The sequence below is a fragment of the Paroedura picta genome, chromosome 13, assembly GCF_049243985.1.
Source record: "Paroedura picta isolate Pp20150507F chromosome 13, Ppicta_v3.0, whole genome shotgun sequence".
Lineage (NCBI taxonomy): Eukaryota > Metazoa > Chordata > Lepidosauria > Squamata > Gekkonidae > Paroedura > Paroedura picta.
The window spans coordinates 4,488,894-4,508,765 of NC_135381.1; the positions used below are offsets into that span (position 1 = coordinate 4,488,894).

At 50.4% G+C, this 19,872-nt stretch overlaps 2 protein-coding genes across 3 annotated transcripts in view; both read left to right on the forward strand.

The window, feature by feature from the left end:
* Positions 1-19,872, forward strand: part of LOC143823215 (uncharacterized) — a 575,613-nt gene that overhangs the window by 117,241 nt on the left and 438,500 nt on the right. The gene's annotated exons all lie outside the window — the stretch shown is intronic.
* TMEM132C (transmembrane protein 132C) overlaps positions 7,563-19,872 on the forward strand; it is a 156,367-nt gene continuing 144,057 nt past the window's right edge. Inside the window, exon 1 of one of the 2 annotated variants that reach the window (XM_077307995.1) lies at positions 7,563-7,676. Coding sequence is in view for 1 of the 2 variants with exons in the window: in XM_077307993.1 (XP_077164108.1) it covers positions 18,726-18,789 (64 nt within the window). In the remaining variant the exon portion in view is untranslated. Of the gene's footprint in view, positions 7,677-18,066; positions 18,790-19,872 lie in introns of those variants that run through there. The other variant, XM_077307993.1, reaches the window with a different exon arrangement.

Here is a 19,872-nt window from a genome sequence, read left to right on the forward strand (position 1 = left end):
AGGTGACAGTGGATGAGCGAGAGGGTTGTGAGTGTTCTGCATTGTGCAGGGGGTTGGACTAGATGACCTAGGAGGTCCCTTACAACTCTATGATTCTATGATTCTATCTCAATCAAGGCAACAAAAACATTCTAACAAGAGAAAATACTCCAGAGATCCCTTTCACAGATCCTCACAAAGCCCGGCTGTGCTCTCAAATGCTCAAGAATGAATACACGGGTCCCCGGCAAAACTTGTCAAAACTGACACCCCGGCAGCCATTTGAGTTGCAGTCCTCCCTTTCCCGTCCTCCCCAATGAACTTCTGTAGCAGAGACCTTGATGAGAGTCCCTGATAGAGAAAGCAAACAGAAACGCTCAAGAAATCAAGAGTCAACTGATGTGTTTTCTTCTCTTGGAGAAGAGACACGGATTTCCCCAGGGCCACAGGTTCCAAGGGTTATATTCTGTGGACTGAATCTTAGGAAGAACGTGCCATAAAGTCATCTTTCAGGCCGGCTGGGAACTTAGGCCAAAAGTTGGACATCACCTGGAAAGAGGACAGGTTCACACATACCCACAGACCAGAAGATGTGGCCCTCTCCTGGTCCAACGTTCTAGAAATCTGTCTATCGTTAGTTCACTCTTAGCTTAGGCCAGGGGTAGTCAAACTGCGGCCCTCCAGATGTCCATGGACTACAGTTCCCATGAGCCCCTGCCAGCAAACGCTGGCTTAGGCCTTTTTGAGACTAACTCCTTGCCCAAGTGGCCAGCCTACTGGAAGGGGCCCTGGGACCTAAGAAGAGCTACCCCAAAAGGACCATGGCCGAAAAAAGGTCTAGAATGGCTGAGGCAACTAATTTATCATCACAAAACGTGTTCTGGCGTCCTCTTCTAAAAATGTCTGTCTCTCTTCTTCGTCAGAAGGAGGCTCGCTTTCAACTGAATGCCAGGCTTTCTGAACTTTTAATGCACTGCGTACTTTTGTACTCCGCATCAAATACTTTTGATCATCCGGCTTTGCAATCTGGGGAAGGGAGGGGGCTGCCCATACACTTTCGACCCGTTGAGCGGCTCCTGCACCCCTCCCTTCAGCCATTGTCTCCTCTCTGGCAGACGCTGGCACACACCGTTTGAATTCCTCTTTGCAGGCTACTGTACAGATTTCTCCCTTCTTCTTCGGCATAAATCAAAGGAAAGATCCTCCAGCTGTCTCACGTGAAGGCAGGCCCCAGGGCAGGTTTCTGTTTGCGAGTCCAAAGGTTTAGGAGAAAATCCATCCAAAGGGAGGGGAAAGTGCTGGATCCCTCGAAAACAAATCCTGCTCTTTAAGCTAAACACATACAAGCTGGCACCATTCGCTCTGCTACCATAACATAACTCCCCTCCTGAAACTAATTGCCCCCCCCCATCCATGCCCTTGGGTCAGATGTCCGAGGGATCCAGGCAACTGTGAACACACCCCAACACAAGTGGTTGCTTGGCCAGCCACTGCGCGAAACATTGCAAACCGTGCCCTCAAAATTCTGCTTGTTTTTTAATGCGCAAACATCCCCTACCCAATGCAAGCATATTGAGTACTTAGCTTGACAGTCAAAGGCTGTTGTGAGCAAGAAGGGTCCACGTTTTCGAGTGTGCGGCATGCCAAGATGGCGTCGTCGTGATTCTGAAATGCTTCTTGCCGCTGTCTCTCAGCCCAGCCTTGGCTGCCAAGGAAAAGAGGGATGTGATCTTTGGAGAAAGATGCTCGCAGCTCCCAAAGAGAGAACATCAAATTATGTGAAGTTCAGACAAGTTAGAAATGTGGGCTAAGGAAAACTGACAGTGAAATGTAATCACAGAGGCCCCGACTGAGGTACGGATTTCTCCCTCACGCTTGCCATGACCAGAGGAGGTTGGAGCAGTTTATTATATCTCGAGTTCCATTCTCACTGCCTTGCCAATGGACTGGCGAGGAGAAAGCTGGTTTTATTACAAGCTTTGTCATGCTGTCAGCCTAAGAGACATCAGCTGCTAACAGGGACTGGAGGCTGGGTGGAGGGATGAGGGGCAAAGGTATTCCTCACGAGGGGTGCCCGGCAACTCCCGGTCCATGCTCTGGTGGTTTTTCTCATCAGATCGGACTCGACGGAGCTTGGGGAGGTTGTCAGATTGCCTGTCAATCATCAGAATTAGAGAACGGTAACACGGCAGGAAAGGAAGTTCACTGCAAAGCACGGGAGATAAAAGACCTGCCCTTGAGCCCAACCCTTAGAATAGAGAGGTCAGCCTCCATGTGGAAACCAAAGATCCCCTGGAATTGCAGCTGATCTCTGGATGACAGAGATCAGTTCCTTGGAGAAAATGCTTTAGAGGGTGGAATCTATGTAGGGATGCCCGACCTCCACTGGGGCTGGTAGAACCCCCACTTTGGTACCTCCCTCCCCTGCTTTAAAGGTTTAATAAAGTGGAAGAATCCCTCAATTCCTCCCACCCAATGCTTGCAGAGCAGTGTTTGTGGCTTTGCCATGGACAATGACGTCTACAGCCATTGCGCGTGCCCGCTCCCTCCCACCTGAAACTCGTAGAGCTGGCACTTGCGAGAAATGGGGAGAGGACCAATGGTGGCAGATGGTTTTTCAGACTTCAGCTCTGCGTGTCTCTGGTGCAGGGGGCAGGCACGTGGTGTAGCCCCCGCTCTGGGTTTGGTGTATATGAAAGCACCCCGTGGCTGTACAACAGACAGAATGAGAGAGCCACAGAGTGGGACTGTGGCTCAGTGCTAGAGTACCTGCTTACTGTGCAGAAAATCCCAGGTTCAATCCCCGGTATCTGCCATTAAAAGGACCAGATAGGAGGTGATATGAAAGACCTCAGCCTGTCCCCGGTGAGCCATGGAGAGGGGCTGTGGCTCAATGCTGGAGCATCTGCTTGGCATGCAGAAGGTCCCAGGTTCAATCCTTGGCACCTCCAGTTAAGAGGATCTGTCCACGGGTGATATGAAAGACCTCTGCCTGAGATCCTGAAGAGCTAGACAATTCTGACTTTGACGGAGCGAGGGTCTGATTCAGCCTAAGACGGCTTCCTGCATTCGTGGGAAGAAGTGCTGACCAGAGGGACCAAAGGCCCCCAACATCAGTGAGAAAACACAAAAGGATGTTGAGCTAAGGGGCTTTTTTTTCAGCTATGGTGGAACGTGTTACTTTAGAAACACGCATCCGACAAGAGCGTGATCACTCACCGTAGCCCTGCTGGAAACCAGTTACTGTTGTGTCATGTCCCGCAGAACCGGATCACTTTGGAGTGACTGCTGACCTTTAAGGAGGTAGAAGAGTTCTCCGCATAAACACACATTGCCCATATTGCAAATAAAAGATGTGTTTTTAATAACTCAAACCTTTCATGAAAGGAAGGCGATTCTCCAGGGCAAAATGCAGGAGTGGGGGGTGGCGGCGGGGAGAGTAAATTATTGTTTGTCAGAACCATTTTCAACTCCGAGATGTTACTGTGGCACTCCGGAGCTGTTTTCGGTAACTTCGGCTTATGGGTACATTCCCCATTCAATGCGTTCAGCAGTTATCTCAACCACATTATTATTTTTATTAACAAAACACCTTGTATGTCATCTAAAAATTGCATCCTTGTGTACGACACCCTCATTTTAAAAAAAGAACCTCAGTTTTTCTCCAAGGAAATTCTGAATTGTTGCACCCAGATGTCAATCGGAAAAGTCTAGTTATCGGGAAGGGGTGGGAGTCCTCCTTCCTTTTAAATTAATTCAAAGTTCAATTTTTTTTTAAATCCTCTTTTTCCATAATAAATAACTCCTTGTGATCGATAAAGACGAGAAGGAATTAAATTAGATCATCCAGGTTCTTTTCTTTTTCTTTTTCTTTAAAAAAAATCTATATCCATTTCAAAACACATTAAATAGCTTGTAGCCTTGATCGGACTGAAACAGAGGAGAGGTGGTTTCAAAATAAGAAAGACTGTCCTTTTCCCATCCTGTAAAGCAGGGGTAGTCAACCTGTGGTCCTCCAGATGTTCATGGACTACTATTCCCATGAGCCCCTGCCGGGGCGGGGCAGCTTATTTACTGCAGCTTTAGAGGTGAGGAGCAATGGGTTCAAATTGTGAGAAAGGAGGTTCCCCTTAAATATTAGAAATCTTTTCCTGATGGCGAGGGCTGTTTGTAGACGGAATCTACTGCCTTGGAGGGTTGTGGGGTCACCTTCATTGGAAGTTTTATGAGGGTGTGAAAAGATGGGGGGCTGGACTGGATGACCCTTTGGGGCTCTTCCAGCTCACAGAATCTGAGTTTGCACATAGGGACAGTGTACGATTGCGTTGTATCACTCAGCAGAACCTGTACGGAATGTCCTATCAAACTGAAAAACCGCACGGGTCATGTTCTAACAGAACGTCCAAAAGTTCCGCAGAAAGGTGGAGAAGACCAGAGGAATAAAACGCCTTCCATCAATCTATCACCTTCGTTTTTATAACCCTAGACGGCCCAGGGCGAGTAACGACAGGTTTTAAAAACTGTCAATACATATTCGTATTAAAACAGTCGATAGAAATTTACATGCATAGCTTTAAATTTAGGTTGTAAAAATATTTTAAAAGCCGCTTCCTCTTTGATTAAAATTGTTTTCTGAGGGGTGGGGCTAGACAGCGTTGGATGGATTTTCTTCTGGGGGGGATGGATTTTCAGGCAGGGAAGCCGACATCTGTTTGGTCTTCATTCCTGGCCTTGGGCATAGACCTAGTGGTCTTACAGGCCCTCCAGAACCGTTTCAGTCAGCGGTAGTCAACCTGTTGTCCTCCAGATGTCCATGGACTACAATTCCCATGAGCCCTGCCAGCATTTGCTGTCAGGGGCTCAAGGGAACTGTAGTCCTTGAATATCTGGAGGACCACAGGTTGACTACCCCTGGTTTAAGGTTCTGCAGGGCCCTGATTGCATCAGAAAGTGTTCTTGGCCCATGGCCAAAAAAGCCCTGGCCATAGTCGAGGACAGTCTTACCCATTTGGGGCTGGGAATGCTCAGTCAGTTTTGATTCATTGATCTTAAGGCTCCTGGGAGGACTTTAGGGAAGAGTTGATCACATAGATAACCCTAAACAGGGGTAATAAGTAAAACAAAGATCAACTACAGCTAGGGGAAAAGTCTCCTCCATGGCCTTGATAGACTTAACCTGTATAGTCTAGGTTGACCCATCTCATCAGGTATTGGAAGCTAAGTTGGGTCACTTCGGGTCAGTACTTGCATGGGAGGTCACCAAGGAAGGCTCTTCAGAGAAAGGTCTTGGCCAACCACCTCTGCTCCTCACTGGCCTTCCTGGGGTATCTGTAAGCTGGGTTGGTTCTTGGATAGGAGAGCACCAAGGAAAGCTCTGCAGAAGAAAGCCATAGACGACCACCTCTGCTTCTCACTGGCTGAGGTCTTTCACACCACTTACTACCTGATCTGGAGATGCTGAGGATTGAACCTAGGACTTTCTGCCATTGAGCCACAGCCCCTCCACATGGCCTGTATGATCCCATCGAACTCTGTGATTCTATGGTTTTATACTGCAGGCAGTGTTCTCCTCAATTCAATGTTTGTTGTTTTCTCAAAACCATCAGGTTAGCCTCTGTTATAAACAGAGTGCTGATATAGAATACCCGCCAAGGTCAGACTTTGCCTGGGGTGTCCAAAAACCTTGGACCATGGGTCATCATACCATGGACATTTGGATTGGTGCACCACCATATTGATCAGGTTGGGAACCGCTGGTCTAGAACTTCCTTTCAGGGATGCATGGAACTACGGGAAATGTAGTGTTCATCCCTAGTTGTTGTGAAGGACAAGTCCAGAAGGAAGCTTCAGAGAACAAGCTGCATTGACCTTTGTAACATTTGCTCGCGTCCTAACTCAAAACTTTGTGTCACTTTTATAGCCCAAAGGACCGGGACAGTCTCATTCCGTTCCTTCTTTGGATACCCTTGCCAGCAAATGAAAATATGATTTTATGGTAAGCAATCCCAACTCCTTGCTCCGGCTTCAATGCCACGATAAAAAATCAAGACAAGAGCAAATGAAATTAAATCATAAATCAGGACAACCCCAGAAGGTTACCCGAGCACTCAATGCCAGGGGAGACAATGAGATACAAGAGAGAGAGAGAGAGGAGCTTGTTTTATTACTGAATAATAATAAAAAAAGAGAGATGGGAGTTTTAAAAAACGCACACCTTGGAAGGGCAGGGTGTTTTATGCGAAGGCACGAAACGGGAACACATTAAATTAAAGGCAGGTCCCAATCTGTTGATCCAGCAGATCCAAACAGATCCAGCAGGAGGCATCTGGGCATGAAGGATGTTAGGAAACCATACGGTTGAGAGCCAGAACATCTTTCTGAAGGCAGATCAGATCCTCTCCAGACTTGATCCTTCACAGGGCCATTAGGAGAAAGGGTTCTTCCTTAGGGTTGCCCAACTCTAGGTTAGGAAAGGCCTTGAGATTTGGGGGTTGAAGTCCAGGGAAGGGGAGGTTGAGGGATGGAGTTACAACACCATGGAGCCCACCGACCCCTAAAGCAGCAAATTCTCCAGGGGGACAGATCTCTGTAGTCAAGAGCAGAGTTGTGATTGCCGTGGCTCCCCAGTTTCCACCTGCAGGATGGTATCCGTAGTCTCTGGGCTGTTGAGTTGCCTTTATCAGTCTGCAAGCCTTATGCCATGAATATGCTACTTTTCACATTCGGGGCTATTTAAAAGCAGTTGGTGATCAGGCAGAACAAGCAATTAGCTTTGTAAGATCAAGGTCAAAATGTTTCCAGCCCGTGAGAGCCCTTGGGTCAGACTAAAGTAGCTCCTTGGATGAAGACCAAGGTCCTTTTAAAGAATGGAGGGGCGGGGAGGGAGTCATTCAAGATGCTGTTTTTCTGCCACGAATGTCAAATGTCTGGGCTTTTGGGGGATGCTAGTCTCCAGGAGGGACCTGGGGATCCCCCTGAATTACAGCTCATCTTCACCTCCGGACTACGGAGATGAGTTCCCCCAAAGAAAATGGCTGCTTTGGAGGGTGGGGTCTATGGCATTGTCCCCAAGGCTCTACCCCCAAATCTGCGGGAGTTTCCAAACCTCATTCTGCACATGGAGGATAATGTACTTTCAGGAAAACCTCCTTTTAATGTGCATTGAAAATGCATTATCTAACATGTGCAGAATGGATCCTGGAATTGGCATCCCTATCCCCTTATCCCATACGCATGCTGAGGACAGGGCAATGCTAGCACCTTTCCTTCCACTGAAAAGTAAAAAAGAGACCCTCTTTCCCGATGGACTACTTCCAGGGACTGATCCCTGGGACATATCTCATTTTAAAGACCCCCGGCGCTTGAAGCTCAAGCTTGCCCCCAGTTGGGGGTCTATAGGGCAAAACAGGTCTGGCCTCCCAACCCAGAAAGTTTGCATCAGGTTTTTTTAAAAAGGCCTAAAAGAGGATGGGCAGACAAAGAAAAAGGACATGTTTTCTAAAAAGAGGGCATCTGGTAACCGTCCCTTCCAAGCCCTGATCATTCCAGGGAATTGTCCTCAACTCTCTTCCTCTCCGCCAAAGTCCTTAGGAAATGCCAAAAGGGTTCCGGGTGTTGTCTGTTGTGTCTGCGGATCTGCTGAGGACCAAGCCTGAAGACCGAGGCAAGGTCATCATCATGCACTGTAACCAGCCAAGGTATGGCTTTATCTCAACTGTCAGATCCACTCAGTTCAAACCAAGCTTCCTCAACCAGGGGGTTGTGAAAACCAGGGGGTTGCTTGACGGCCCTGGGTGGGTTTCCTGAGTGGGTTGGAGTTAATTAATTTTTAATATATTTAAAAAATTGGTTATCAGGTGATATGATCATGTATGGTCACGTTGACCTGCTCAACTCTCCCAAAATGGCCAATGATGGGCCTGGAGGGGGTGGGAAGGGGCGGGGCCCCAAGTGGGCGTGTCCACAGCTCTGCTTCCCCAACCATATTCTGTACGATTTGGCCACTGCTGGGGTCTTCCAAAGCCTGGAGAATGTTTCAGGGGTTTCTCAATGGTCAAAAAGTTGAGAAAGGCGGTTTAAACAAAAACTGACCAATATCACACACTGGTGGGAAGATCTTTTATGTTGTATCATCTATAAGTTGTGGGTTTTGGAGGGGTTCTCTAGTTCAGTTTTAGCCTCTCGTAGCATCCTGACGGGATCACAATAAAGAGCTGAAATGAACTCCCAATGTCCTGGTCTCTGAACCCACAGATATAACGCTGCCTGTTTTTAAGGCAATCTTCTTGATGAATTAAGAAAAAAATGCCATTTGTGCAAAGGTATGATGAGAACGTCCGCTGGGGCTATCCGTGAAATGCGATGGTTTGTCTGGCCAAGGTAATTACCAGAAGCCAAAATTTATTTTTTTCCGAGATTCCCGTTAATTAAAATTAAATACGAGCCAGAGGGTTTGTAAATATTTCAAGAGCTTTCTTTTACGGACTGTTTTAAAAGGAAACTCGACAAGGGCAGGCAAAATGATTGTCCTTATCAAAGTCGGGAGAAAACTACCTCTTATAAAACTACTTCCTTGGGGCAAGACTTTAACAAGACAGTCTCGTCAATGAGAATCACAGAATCATGGAGTTGGAAGGGTCCTCCAAGGTCATCTAGTCCAACCCCCTGCACAATGCTGGAAACTCACGACCGCTGAGTTAGGATTAGGGCAGGCGAGTCTGGATTCTGAACAGGACCTTGGGTGGCCCCTTCTGTTTTGGGAAATAGCTGAAGATTTGGAGGGTAAACCTGGGGAGGAAGGGGGGGTTGCAGAGGGAGGGAACACAGCCAAATATAATGCCATAGTCTAGTCGCCAACCTACAGGTGGTGACTGGCGATCTCTGGAGACTACAACTGAGCCCCAGGCAAGAAAGATCATATCCCCTGGAAGAAATAGCCACTTTGGAGACTGACTCCTTGACACTGGGATAGTTCTGCCGGGCCTGTAAGATGGAGCTGTTCTGCTAGTCTGAGGCCAAGAATGACACTGAAATTCTAACCTCCCTGCCCAAAACATAAGCCAGGAAATCAGAAGTGGTTTTGAATCTGTTTGATTGTCAAATGTATTAATATGTCAACAACTGTGTTTTTTTTACTGCTTTTATTTTGCTGTCTTCAGCCAGCCTTGTCCATGAGGGATACTTGGTTGGCTGCGCTGGCCAAGCACCCAGGCCCCCACTATCTCTTGACGTTGCCACCAGGGCCTGCAGAGGACACTCAGGTAGGGATTCCACCACCTTTGAAAGCTTGTGGTAACCTCTGGAATTTTGACTCATTGTGGAGGAGGCAGCCCCAAAATGGCCGCCGTGGGAGGTGGAGTGAGCAACAAAATGGCCGCCGCCACTTCCTGTCAGTTGTGCTGTGAAGATCCTTATCCCGTGTTGACAGCTGCTGGTGAAGCAAGTTCTCTGTGAAATCCAAAGAGCCAATCAAATCTCCAATGGCCAATCAGATGCCTGGACAGGTCAAAGCCCCACTTGGCCCCACCCATTTCTTTAAAAAGCCTAGCCGGGCAACAGGAAAGGTGTTGGCAGGTGCTGTGGGGACTGTGGGCACCACCTTGGGGATGCTGGCTCGAGAAGGTACATCGGAGCCATGGATTTGTTTTTGCGTCTCAATTCATTCCCTTCTTTACGGGGTCCTCTTTCCCCCCTCCGCGAAGCTTGGTCAGAGGTCTGAACAAATGTGAAATTAGTGCCGGCACCGGCGTGGCTAATCATGAGGAAAATGGGTTTTTGATTCCGCTAATTTACTTCTCCCTCGGTCCCTGAGTGACAGGACGAGTGGATCACCCCACCTTCCCGCTGATGGTGTCCCTGCTATACCGTGAACGAAAGGCCATTCGTTATGCAAGGCCTGTCTGAAAATGAGACAGCCGCGGAGTTCAGGATTCGCAACGTCCCCCAGGCTGGAGGGCCGGAGAGGGAGCAGTGCGAGTCCTCCGGGAAGGAGGGGGGAATTCTCATCTCTCGCGCCCTCTCTTTCCCCAAAAGCTGGGGGAGTGGAGTGGTTAAGAGCGGGAGCCTTAGGAGTGGGGGTGGCGAAGTCGACCTGCACCCACTTTGCAGGTTCCCCTCTAGATGAAGAAGATCTGGGGGTTTAGGACCGGGAGGAGTTCTTTCGCTGCAGCCTCTTGGTTTTATGGGGTTGCTTGTATTTGGGTTTTATATAGGTTTTAATAGGTCATATTGGGGGTTTTAGCTGAACGTTGTAACCCGCCTCGAGCCTTCAGGGGGAGGCGGTAATGAATAATAATAATAATAATAATAATAATAATAATAATAATAATAATAATAATAATAATAATAATGATAATGATAATGATAATGATAATGATAATGATAATGATAATGATAATGATAATAATAATAATAATAATAATAATAATAATAATAATAGGGTTTTACTGAGAATGGGGTTTGGTTCCCTGGGAATTGGGCCGTTTATTTGCCAAGGAATTTCTACGCCGCTCTGAAAAAAACAGCCTTCCAAAATAGCTTTCGAAAGAATATTGAAACCTACTTACCGGTAAATCAGAATACACCGTGCCGTGCCAGATGGCTCAATGGTTAGAATTCATATAAAGCCAGCCTCTTATGTTAATGTAACGTGGGGGGACAAATTGAATGTTTTCCCTCCCTCCCCCTGCGAAACAGACTTCTACCCTTGCTCCATTTGGCTTCTTCATCATTTCGTTCAGCGAAAGGCCTCAGCGCTTTCATCTCCAAACCACTTTCTTCCGTAATGTCTTTAAGCACCAGAGAGCAGCACATTTATCCTGATTTTGGTGTACAGGGGGGCAAAAACAGTGCAGTAACAAGCACAATGGCCCACTCAGGGAAATGCATTTCTTCGTAATTTAGGGCGTCGCATCATCAGAAGCACATAAAGGTGTAAACAGACATCGCTCCAGATCCTAATCTCCCTCGACAAACAAACTTCGAAGAGGGTGGGGGGGGGTATTTTGTCCTGTTGGAAAACTACTTAGGGGAGGGGCACTGCTCCCAAGGCCTTTTTAAGAGCGATTGCCTTTCTCAACTTTGTTACTGTTGAGAAACCCTTGAAATATTCTTCAGGCTTCGAGAAGCCACAGAAGGGGTGCCATGGTACGGACTATGGCTGGGAAGCAGAGCTTGGGGTAGTGGTTCGGAGCGCAAACGTCTAATCTGGAGAGCTGGGTTTGATTCCCCGCTCCTCCACCTGCAGCCACCTTGGGCACGCCACAGCACCGATAGAGCTGTTCTGACCAACAGTGTTATCAGGGCTCTCTCAGCCTCACTCACCTTACAGGGTGTCTGTTGTGGGGAGAGGAAAGGGAAGGCAACTGTAAGCCGCTTTGAGACTCCTTTGGGCAGAGAAAAGTGGCATCTAAGAACCAAATCTTCTTCTTCGGTAATAAAAATGAATGGGAGGGGAAAATCTCTCTAGAATGATGGGTGTACTTTTCAGCAATAGAATCATAGAATCATAGAGTTGGAAGGGGCCATAGAGGCCATCTAGTCCAACCCCCTGCTCAACGCAGGATCAGCCCTAAGCATATGCTGGGATGGATCACAGACGTCTTGAATGAAAGGCTTCCAGGCAGGGGGAGGAGGGGAATTCACTCATTGCCAAATTGAAGATGGATGCGCGTGTCTGGAAAAAAGCGTGTTTCATTGGAATTAAGCATCCAAAATTTCCTCAAAAGACAAAATGACCAGCCATTTAGGGGTCAGTCTACGATCTTTCGGTGTTGGAAGAGGACATTTTGGATGCTACGGACCTGCCAGAAAGACGAGTCAAGGCTGAACTCTCCCAAGAGCAGCTTGTTTTGACCTTCTGACTGTACGAATGTGTAAGGCAGGGGTAGTCAAAGTGCGGCCCTCCAGATGTCCATGGACTACAATTCCCAGGAGCCCCTGCCAGCGTTCGCTGGCAGGGGCTCATGGGAATTGTAGTCCATGGACATCTGGAGGGCCGCACTGACTACCCCTGGTGTAGGGACTCGGGTCGATCTGGCCAGTTTTCAGAGCGGTACTTGTAGAAGACCCCGCTCAAATCAGCCAAGTACTTTTACCGGCCGAAAACAGTACCCTGAGCAGGGAAGTTCGACAGGGTCGTGGCCCTCGCTCCCGTTCAGAATAGCCCCGGCTAATTGTGAAGAACGAGGGAGTATAAACCCCGCCCTCTGGAGCCGAAAGGATTTTATTTATTAAAAAACGGAAGCTGCCGTAAATTCTGCCGATGCTATCAATAAATATCAAGAGCAATTGCTTCCAGGTTTCTATCAAACGCTAAGCACCACCATTAGCGGAAAAGGTTATATTAGTCTGAAATCCAGTGGCATGCTAACCTTTTCCTACTGTACGGGGCACAACAATAAATCTATCCTCTTCTAACATGGGTTATCGCCTCCACGATGGCGCTTTAATAAATAACAAAGGGGCTGGCATCGACTGCCCATAAAGCACCGCGAGGATTTTAATGGCTCGGAACGGTTCTTCTCCCCTTCGGCCTCTCCCCGGTCCACCTCCTCGTCCAAAAGTTCTCCGGACCCGTTCCTCCTCTGTTCGTTTGACATTTCTCCAGGATCCTTAATGGCAAGATGGATCGTGGCGTCTTTCAAACGTAAATGACCAGAGAGCCTTCCTGGAGAGCCGCGTTGGCCTGAGGAGCTCATGGCTTGGTTCGCCGCACCCAAAGGTAGGCTCAGCAGCCAGGTCCTGAATGGAGACAAGACTTTATTGAGGTGGAACATCTACTGGTGCGCTCCCTCCAACGGAAGTCTGCGGACATGATGTCCGTAGTCTCGCCACCAGAGACCGCATGAGTAGATGGACCGCAGCAGTGGCACCAGAGCACTAAGGCATGCTCATTGCTCTGGCATTGTCACCACCGCTGCCAGTCATCCAAGGCCGCTCCCACCCTCCGGAGTGCGGGAGCGGCCTTGGAGGCATGTGTTGTGCTGGGCTCGCCCCTCCCCTGCCAGAAGACAAGCCGGCAGGTAAGGAGGGGGTGGGAAGAGGAGGGAGGGGGGCAAGGGGCAAGGATTCTTGCCCCTCAGGTGGATGTTCTAGATAAGGGGCGAGCATCCTTGTCGCTTTATTTTTTGCAATAAGGGGACGATCCAGCACAGCGGCCAGAAATTCAGATTGGCTGACACAGAATCACAACCACAGAGTTGGAAGGGGCCATACAGGCCATCTAGTCCAGCCCACTGCTCAGGAGTCACAGTAGCCAAACACCGGTCGGTTTGCAAGTTATCAATGGTTAGCGATGGGACCACATCGGCCTTCTATTTATGCTCCGGGGCTGCCGTCTTCATCACAAGTTCTTTCAGTGCGCCATACAAAGTTCACGCAAAGCGAAAGAGAGAGAGAGAGATGGGCGAGAGAAGGGGTGGGTTGAAATTACCGTGCTTGTCTTATCTGATTGCGTGGATTCTTCTGGCCGCTCCGCAGCTGTGTTTCAAGATAAAGGCAATGCAGCCGTGATGAGCCAAGCAGGGGGGGGGGAAGGTCTGAGCAATAATAGCCAAAAGCTCTCGCACCCATCTGCTAAAGCCTCCATCCCGCCGCTCGCATTTACATAACGCAAAGTCTATTCAGGAGCGGAAATGACTCCCAGCCGCTTCCAGATGCACATTGCACCATGCTCCCCGGTGGCCAGATTTAGAAGGCCCGCTTGGGCGGCTGTCGAGGTCCGGAGAAAGCTGGTTGGGAGCTCTCTGCAAAAGCGTCCTCCAAACTTTTGTTAAGCCAAGACTTGCTTTGTATTGAAGACCGGAGTGCGCTTCGGTTGTTAGGCTTGGAAATGCCGGATGCTTTCGCTTCAGTCTGAGTCCTGGTTCAGCTTGCGGCTCCTCGCTGGAAGGAGACCAGAGCTGTGACTCGACCAGAGGCAAAACGGGCAGCCTCCTCTGAGACCAGGAAGTTCTGCAAAGAGTCGACAACGGAGGTAGCCGAATGGTCTCATGACACAGGCACAGACATGGCAGAACGACTCACCCCACTGGAGTTCGAATGGAAGGCAGCAAGCCCAGAACGGTGACTCGTACAGTGCTGTAATGGGCAGTGCCCTGTACGAGTATACAGTCTGGGCTCACCTAAATGTTTGTTACTTATCGTAAACCACTGGAGGCATCCCGGCACGAAACATCTTATTTTTAACGATTGTTTTCATTAAGCTATTTCAAGCGAGAAGGTATTTTTATTAGCTCTCCTTTGAATACTCCGGTCTTTAGTTCCACCGGAAGTCTCAGAGGAGAAACCTTGAGTGCTCTTCTGGATCAACCTGGCTGACCTGATTGTTCGATAGGGACGTTGTGGCTTCAGCTATCACAAACATGTGTGCCGTCAAGTCCCAGCTGCCTTACAGTGATCCTGTAGAGGAGGGGTCTGGCCTTCCGCCCTAGCCAGCTGGCCTCCACCAGTAAGGGACGATGAGGAAGAAATCTCTGCCCTAGCTCTCGCTGTACGACGGAGCCCTCTGCCGTGCATGGGAGGTGAATCATCTAACACTTGTGGAGGGCACCGCCAAGAATCCTGCAGCATCCAACCGAAATGAGCAGCCAGCCTGGGCCTTACCACCCGGCAGAGTTTTTGGGGGAACTGCAAGGTTCTTTCTCGGCAAAAGGTGGTGACATGATGGCTGCAGAGGCACCCGTTCAGGAGGAGGAGAAGAGCTGCTTTCTTGCAACATGCTTTTTTGCTGCCTGGAGACATTTCAGAGCAGCTTACAATCACCTTTCCCTCCCTCTCCCCACAACAGGCACCCTGTGAGGTAAGGGGTGCCAGGCCCCAGGTGGGCCAAACAACAAGGAAGGGACACCGTGAGAAAAAGTCAGGTGACAAAGAAAAATTCAACACAACATGCAGGCAAAATCAGTATTCACTGGGAGCTGTGTTTTGAAAACTGCAAGCACAGAGATATCTGTCAGGCAGCTGGGGAGACCCCGGTTTTGAGGTGACAGATCAATTCCTCTGGAGAAGGTGGCTGCTTTGGAGGACGGGGGACTCCATAGCTTTATACTCCACCGCAGTCTCTCCCTGCCTCAAATCCCACCGATTCCCAGTTCTGCCCCAAATGTTTCCAGGTAGTTCTCAACTCTGAACTGGTTAGCCAGTATATGAGCAACTGAGAGATCTGAGAGGACGGAGACGTCCCCCAACAGGCCTTGGGGGGGCAGCTGACAAATCGCCTTTCCTTCCTCTCTCCAAAAGAGACCCCCTGTGAGGGAGGTGGGGCTGAGAGAGCTCTGAGAGAACTGGGACCGGCCCAGGGTCTCATCCCTGAATCTGCCTGCTGCTTAGTGCCCTTTAGTTCTCCTGCCTCCTTCTCTTTGCTATCGTTTTCCTCCTTCTCCTGCACCAAAGACAGTTCTCTTTCGACATTTCCTAGATTTGTGTCGCCCTCGCTGTCCGTCTATCACTTGCCCACCCCATTGTCGATGCTGACGCTTCCCATCGACTAACTGATTTGCTCAAGGGGCTCTTGTGACATCTTCTCGCCTAGCGGAACGTTGTGGCATCTTCGTCAGGGCATATGGATTACCGATGCCGAGGGCGCAAAGGGGCAGCGAGGGCAAATAAGTGGAGGGCAGTGAGGTCAGGAAAACCCGATCCCCAAAAGAACAGCACTGAAACTAGACAGTGTTTGCAACGATCCCTGAACACAGAAGGCTCTTTGGACACCTATTAAAGGACAAACGAGAGCAAATAAAGAGGTCTCCAAAATCAGGTTTTAAAGGATTGTTTGAAACAAGCTGCGTTTGGCAGGTAGGGAAGGAATCTTTTTATCCGAAAGGCAGGATGTCAACTGTGTGGACCGAGACAAAGAAAACAATAAATACTCCCTTGGATCAGCACATTTCACGCCCATCTCATCTAATCTTCTTGGCAACCTCATTGGTCGCCCTTCCTTTTCTCTCTCCAGGCTGTTGACATCACTTTCTTAACCTGTCCAAACACAGTGTCTTCCATAAGAATGTATTCAAGTGGGATAGCCGTGTTGGTCTGAAGCGGCACAGCAAAATCAGAGTCCAGTGGCACCTTGAAGTCCAACAAAGATTGATTCAAGCTGTGAGCTTTCGAGTGCTAGCACTCGAAAGCTCACGACTTGAATAAATCTTTGTTGGTCTTAAAGGAGCTACTGGACTCTGATCTTGTCTTTCCAAACACGATACATGCAGCAGGGGGCGCTGTTTGCAATGGAAAGACGCACTAAATCCAGCTGTGCCGGTTTTGGGGAAGGGATGGGGAGAAGTTACAGCATGAAATCCCAACCTGAAACATTCTTGTTTTGCTTCCTTGATACTGAAGCAGTATTCCCTTTGCCACCCAAATCCTTCGGAGCAGAATTCGTTTGCTTTGTGCCGAGTCTCCCTGCTAGAAGGCAGATTTTCGAGAAGGCCTGAAAGGCTGCGATCTTAACACCTTGTTAGAAGTTCTTGGCAGTGGCTCCCTTGTGCAGGGGCTCATGGGAATTGTAGTCCATGGGCATCTGGAGGGCCGCAGTAAAAAAATCACTCTAGGAACCTACAGGATGCGTTTTACTTGATCGACATCAATATGCAGGGGAGATAAAAATAATGACTCATGTATGATGTGGAAGATACTACTTCTAGGGTCAGATCTGGGATTCCAAAATGATGAAAAAGAGCTGGATTTGCCTGTTTGAGTAGACATTATGGACTACTGGAGAATGAGACATTCTGCTAGCCCTTCAAGCAAGGATGGCCAAGGTGACTCTCCAGATGTTTGTAGACTACAATTGGCCATGCTGGCAGGGGCTCATGGGAATTGTAGTCCAGGAACATCTGGAGCGCCATGGCCATTTCAGTGCGAGGTTCCATTTCTTCCTTCCAATCTATCTCAAGGGCATATTTCAGTCCAGCGAGGGTTACCAACTCTGGGTTGAGAAATCCCTGGAGTGGGTGGGATTTTGGGGCAAGGAGGGTCCCTCAGTGGGGTCCTCCCCACCGAAGCAGCCCTTTTCTCCAGGGGAACTGATCTCGGATGCTTGGAGATGACCTATATATCCAGGGGATCTCCAGGTCCCACCCGGAGGCTGGCATCCCGAAGTACAGCCCCTGCTACTGAATTCAATGCTGTTTACTCCTGAGTAAGTGAGCAGGCCAAATAACACCGTCCTTCATGACCGGGGAGCAAGTCCCACTGACCTCTTTTTGCTCCCAAGTAGACCCGCAGAGGCGTTGTCTGCTGTCCTGAACAGGCTCACTCGGGAGAAACCGCCTGCCGAGTTACCGACCAGTCATAGCCGCAGAACTAAATCCATTTACTTCCGAGTAAGCCTTCTCCTTGGAATCCATACTGGCCTGCGAGGGGGCGCGCCTAGGGTCGGGGTCGCAGGGCCGCGATCCTACTCAGGAGTCAGACCCGTCGACACCCGAGAGGTGACCCGGATCGCAGCCGTGCAGCCCCGATCCGGAGACAAGGGCCCACCGACAATCCCTCGCGACGCTCCTGCGTCAATCGGCAGGGCCGACTCCCGAGTAAATCCGTCGGATCCCCGCGCAAGCGGCGCTTCCCTGCAACGGACACTTACTCCCCAGTAAGCGCGGCCAGGGCTTAGCGGGCGGCGAAGTGCCGCCAAACGCCACGCAAACCTGCCCAGCCCTGAAACTCTCGAGCAAGCACGACCGCAGCTCGGCGGAGTCTCGCGGATCGCGACGCAAACCAACTCCCTCCCTTGCAACCGAGACTTACTTCCGAGTAAGCACGGCCAGGAATTAGGGGGTTATGAAGTTGCACCGATTGTCACAAACCACACCCCTTGAACCGAGGCTTACTCCTGAGTAAGCACAACCAGCGAAGTCCGGCGGATAGCAACCCCGACCTGCCTCCCCCGCTTGCAACCGAGGCTTACTCCTGAGTAAGCAGGAGCCCGGCTTAGTGGTTCCGCCGAGCGCCGCCCCTTGCTCCCGAGGAAACCCGCCGGAGCCGCAGCGCCTCGTCCCCCGCCCCTTACTCCCGAGGAAGCGCGCCCCCCGCCCCGCCGGCGCCTGCTCGGATTGGAGGGTGTCCCCGAGGTGCCCGCCTCCTCCCCCTCCTCCTCCTCCTCCTGCGTGCTGGAGCTCCGGCGTGGCGGCCAAGACGGGGCTCGGGGCAAAGGGTCTCCCCGCCGGAGGGTCTCACTCCGCCGCAGGGCATCCCAGCCCCCTCCCCCGCCGCAGCTTCCCGCCGAGCCCAGCAAGGGCGAAGCGGCCACGAAAAGAAGCACTTGCCCCGACGCCCCTTGGCCTTACTGCCCAGCCGGCGCAGGAGACACAGAGAGGATCTTCGTATTTTGGATTTTTTTTTGAAACCCCCCCCCCCACTTTTACCCAACGTGGGATTCGAACTCACCGCCGAGGAGGAAGAAAGTTGCCGGAGTCCCGCGGAGTCTCTGGTCGGCTTCTTTCGGACCACGTGCCGCTGGCCTGAATGCCCAGGCGCCGCGAAGATCTCGGGAGGGATAAATATTTTTGGGGTGTGGGGGTGTGTGGGCGCGAAGAGCTTGGCCGACCTGGGGATCGGGGGAGGGGGGGCTTCTTCTCTGCCTTCTCCCCCCCACCCCACCCCCTCGCAAGACATGAAAACGGGCCGAAGACTTGCGAGCCGGAAGAGATGGAGCTGAACTTGGGCTCCTTGGCAACGCCAGGGTGGACGGATTTACCCGCAGCCTTTTACTCCTGAGGAGCAGCCGGACCCCCGACCCCCCTTCCGAGATGGGGGCTCTAGCCAACGCCCCTTTAGCCTTCAGCTTGGTGTGGGGAGCTCTGCTGTGCAGGGGTGAGTCTACAAAGGGGACTGGGGCTGCTGTGGGTCGCCAACTCACCCGAGAAAGGGTTAGCTCCTGTGCTTTGAGCTGCACCCTCTAGCACAATCTGCAGGTGATGTTTTCCAGGCCTGGAGATGGCACCCCCCCCCCATGCACCTGCAGAATTAAACCTGGGTTAAAGACACAAACAGCAGAGCAGGTTTTAAACCCTGGGCACTTGAGTCTAAGGGGGATGGGGAGAAAGAGGAGACCCCTATCCCACAGACAGAGGGGTGCACTGTGCCATGGGGAAACCACCTGGTGTAACTTGCAGGGGTCCCCTTTTGGATTGACCTGGGGGGGGTGTTCGTCTATGGCGAAGAATCAATGGCTCCAGGTGACTACAGTGGGGCGGGGGAAAGTGGGTTCTTTCAGCCTGTATGCCTGTTAGCAGTTGCTAACTGAATTCCATTTGGAGTGGACGCATGGCAGAACCATGTCCCAGCTGGGCTTCATAAGTATCAGACCACTTTGACTCTGGAGAGCTTTATGCCCCCCTTGCCCCATGGTCTACTTCAGGGGTAGTCAAACTGCGGCCCTCCAGATGTCCATGGACTACAATTCCCATGAGCCCCTGCCACGCTGGCAGGGGCTCATGGGAATTGTAGTCCATGGACATCTGGAGGGCCGCAGTTTGACTACCCCTGGTCTAGTTGGTCTCTTAATGTGCCCCTGGTGTCTAATCGAGTTTCATAAGTGTGGGGAAACTTTGCTGGCAGCCATGGCTGGTGGGGTGCAGAGGTGCCCACAAAGCCCTGCGTCACTTAAGTAAGGGAGCCATGTTGCATTTGCCTTTCTACTGTTGCCCCCTCCCCCAGATCACTGGTTATATCCCTCCCCAGTCAAATTGGTTTAGTATCCTCACCTGTACAATTTGCCCCATTTCCATTGATCTATTTGCTTGGGTTGAATGCAAAACCAGGTCACTATTTGGATGCTGCAGGAGAGGAAAACCACCTTCTCTCCAGTCCTAAGTTTCTCTCCCTCTCCTTTATCCCCCAGCCCTATATGTCACTGCAGAGAATACCATCTATTATTTGGGGGAGGGGGTGTTT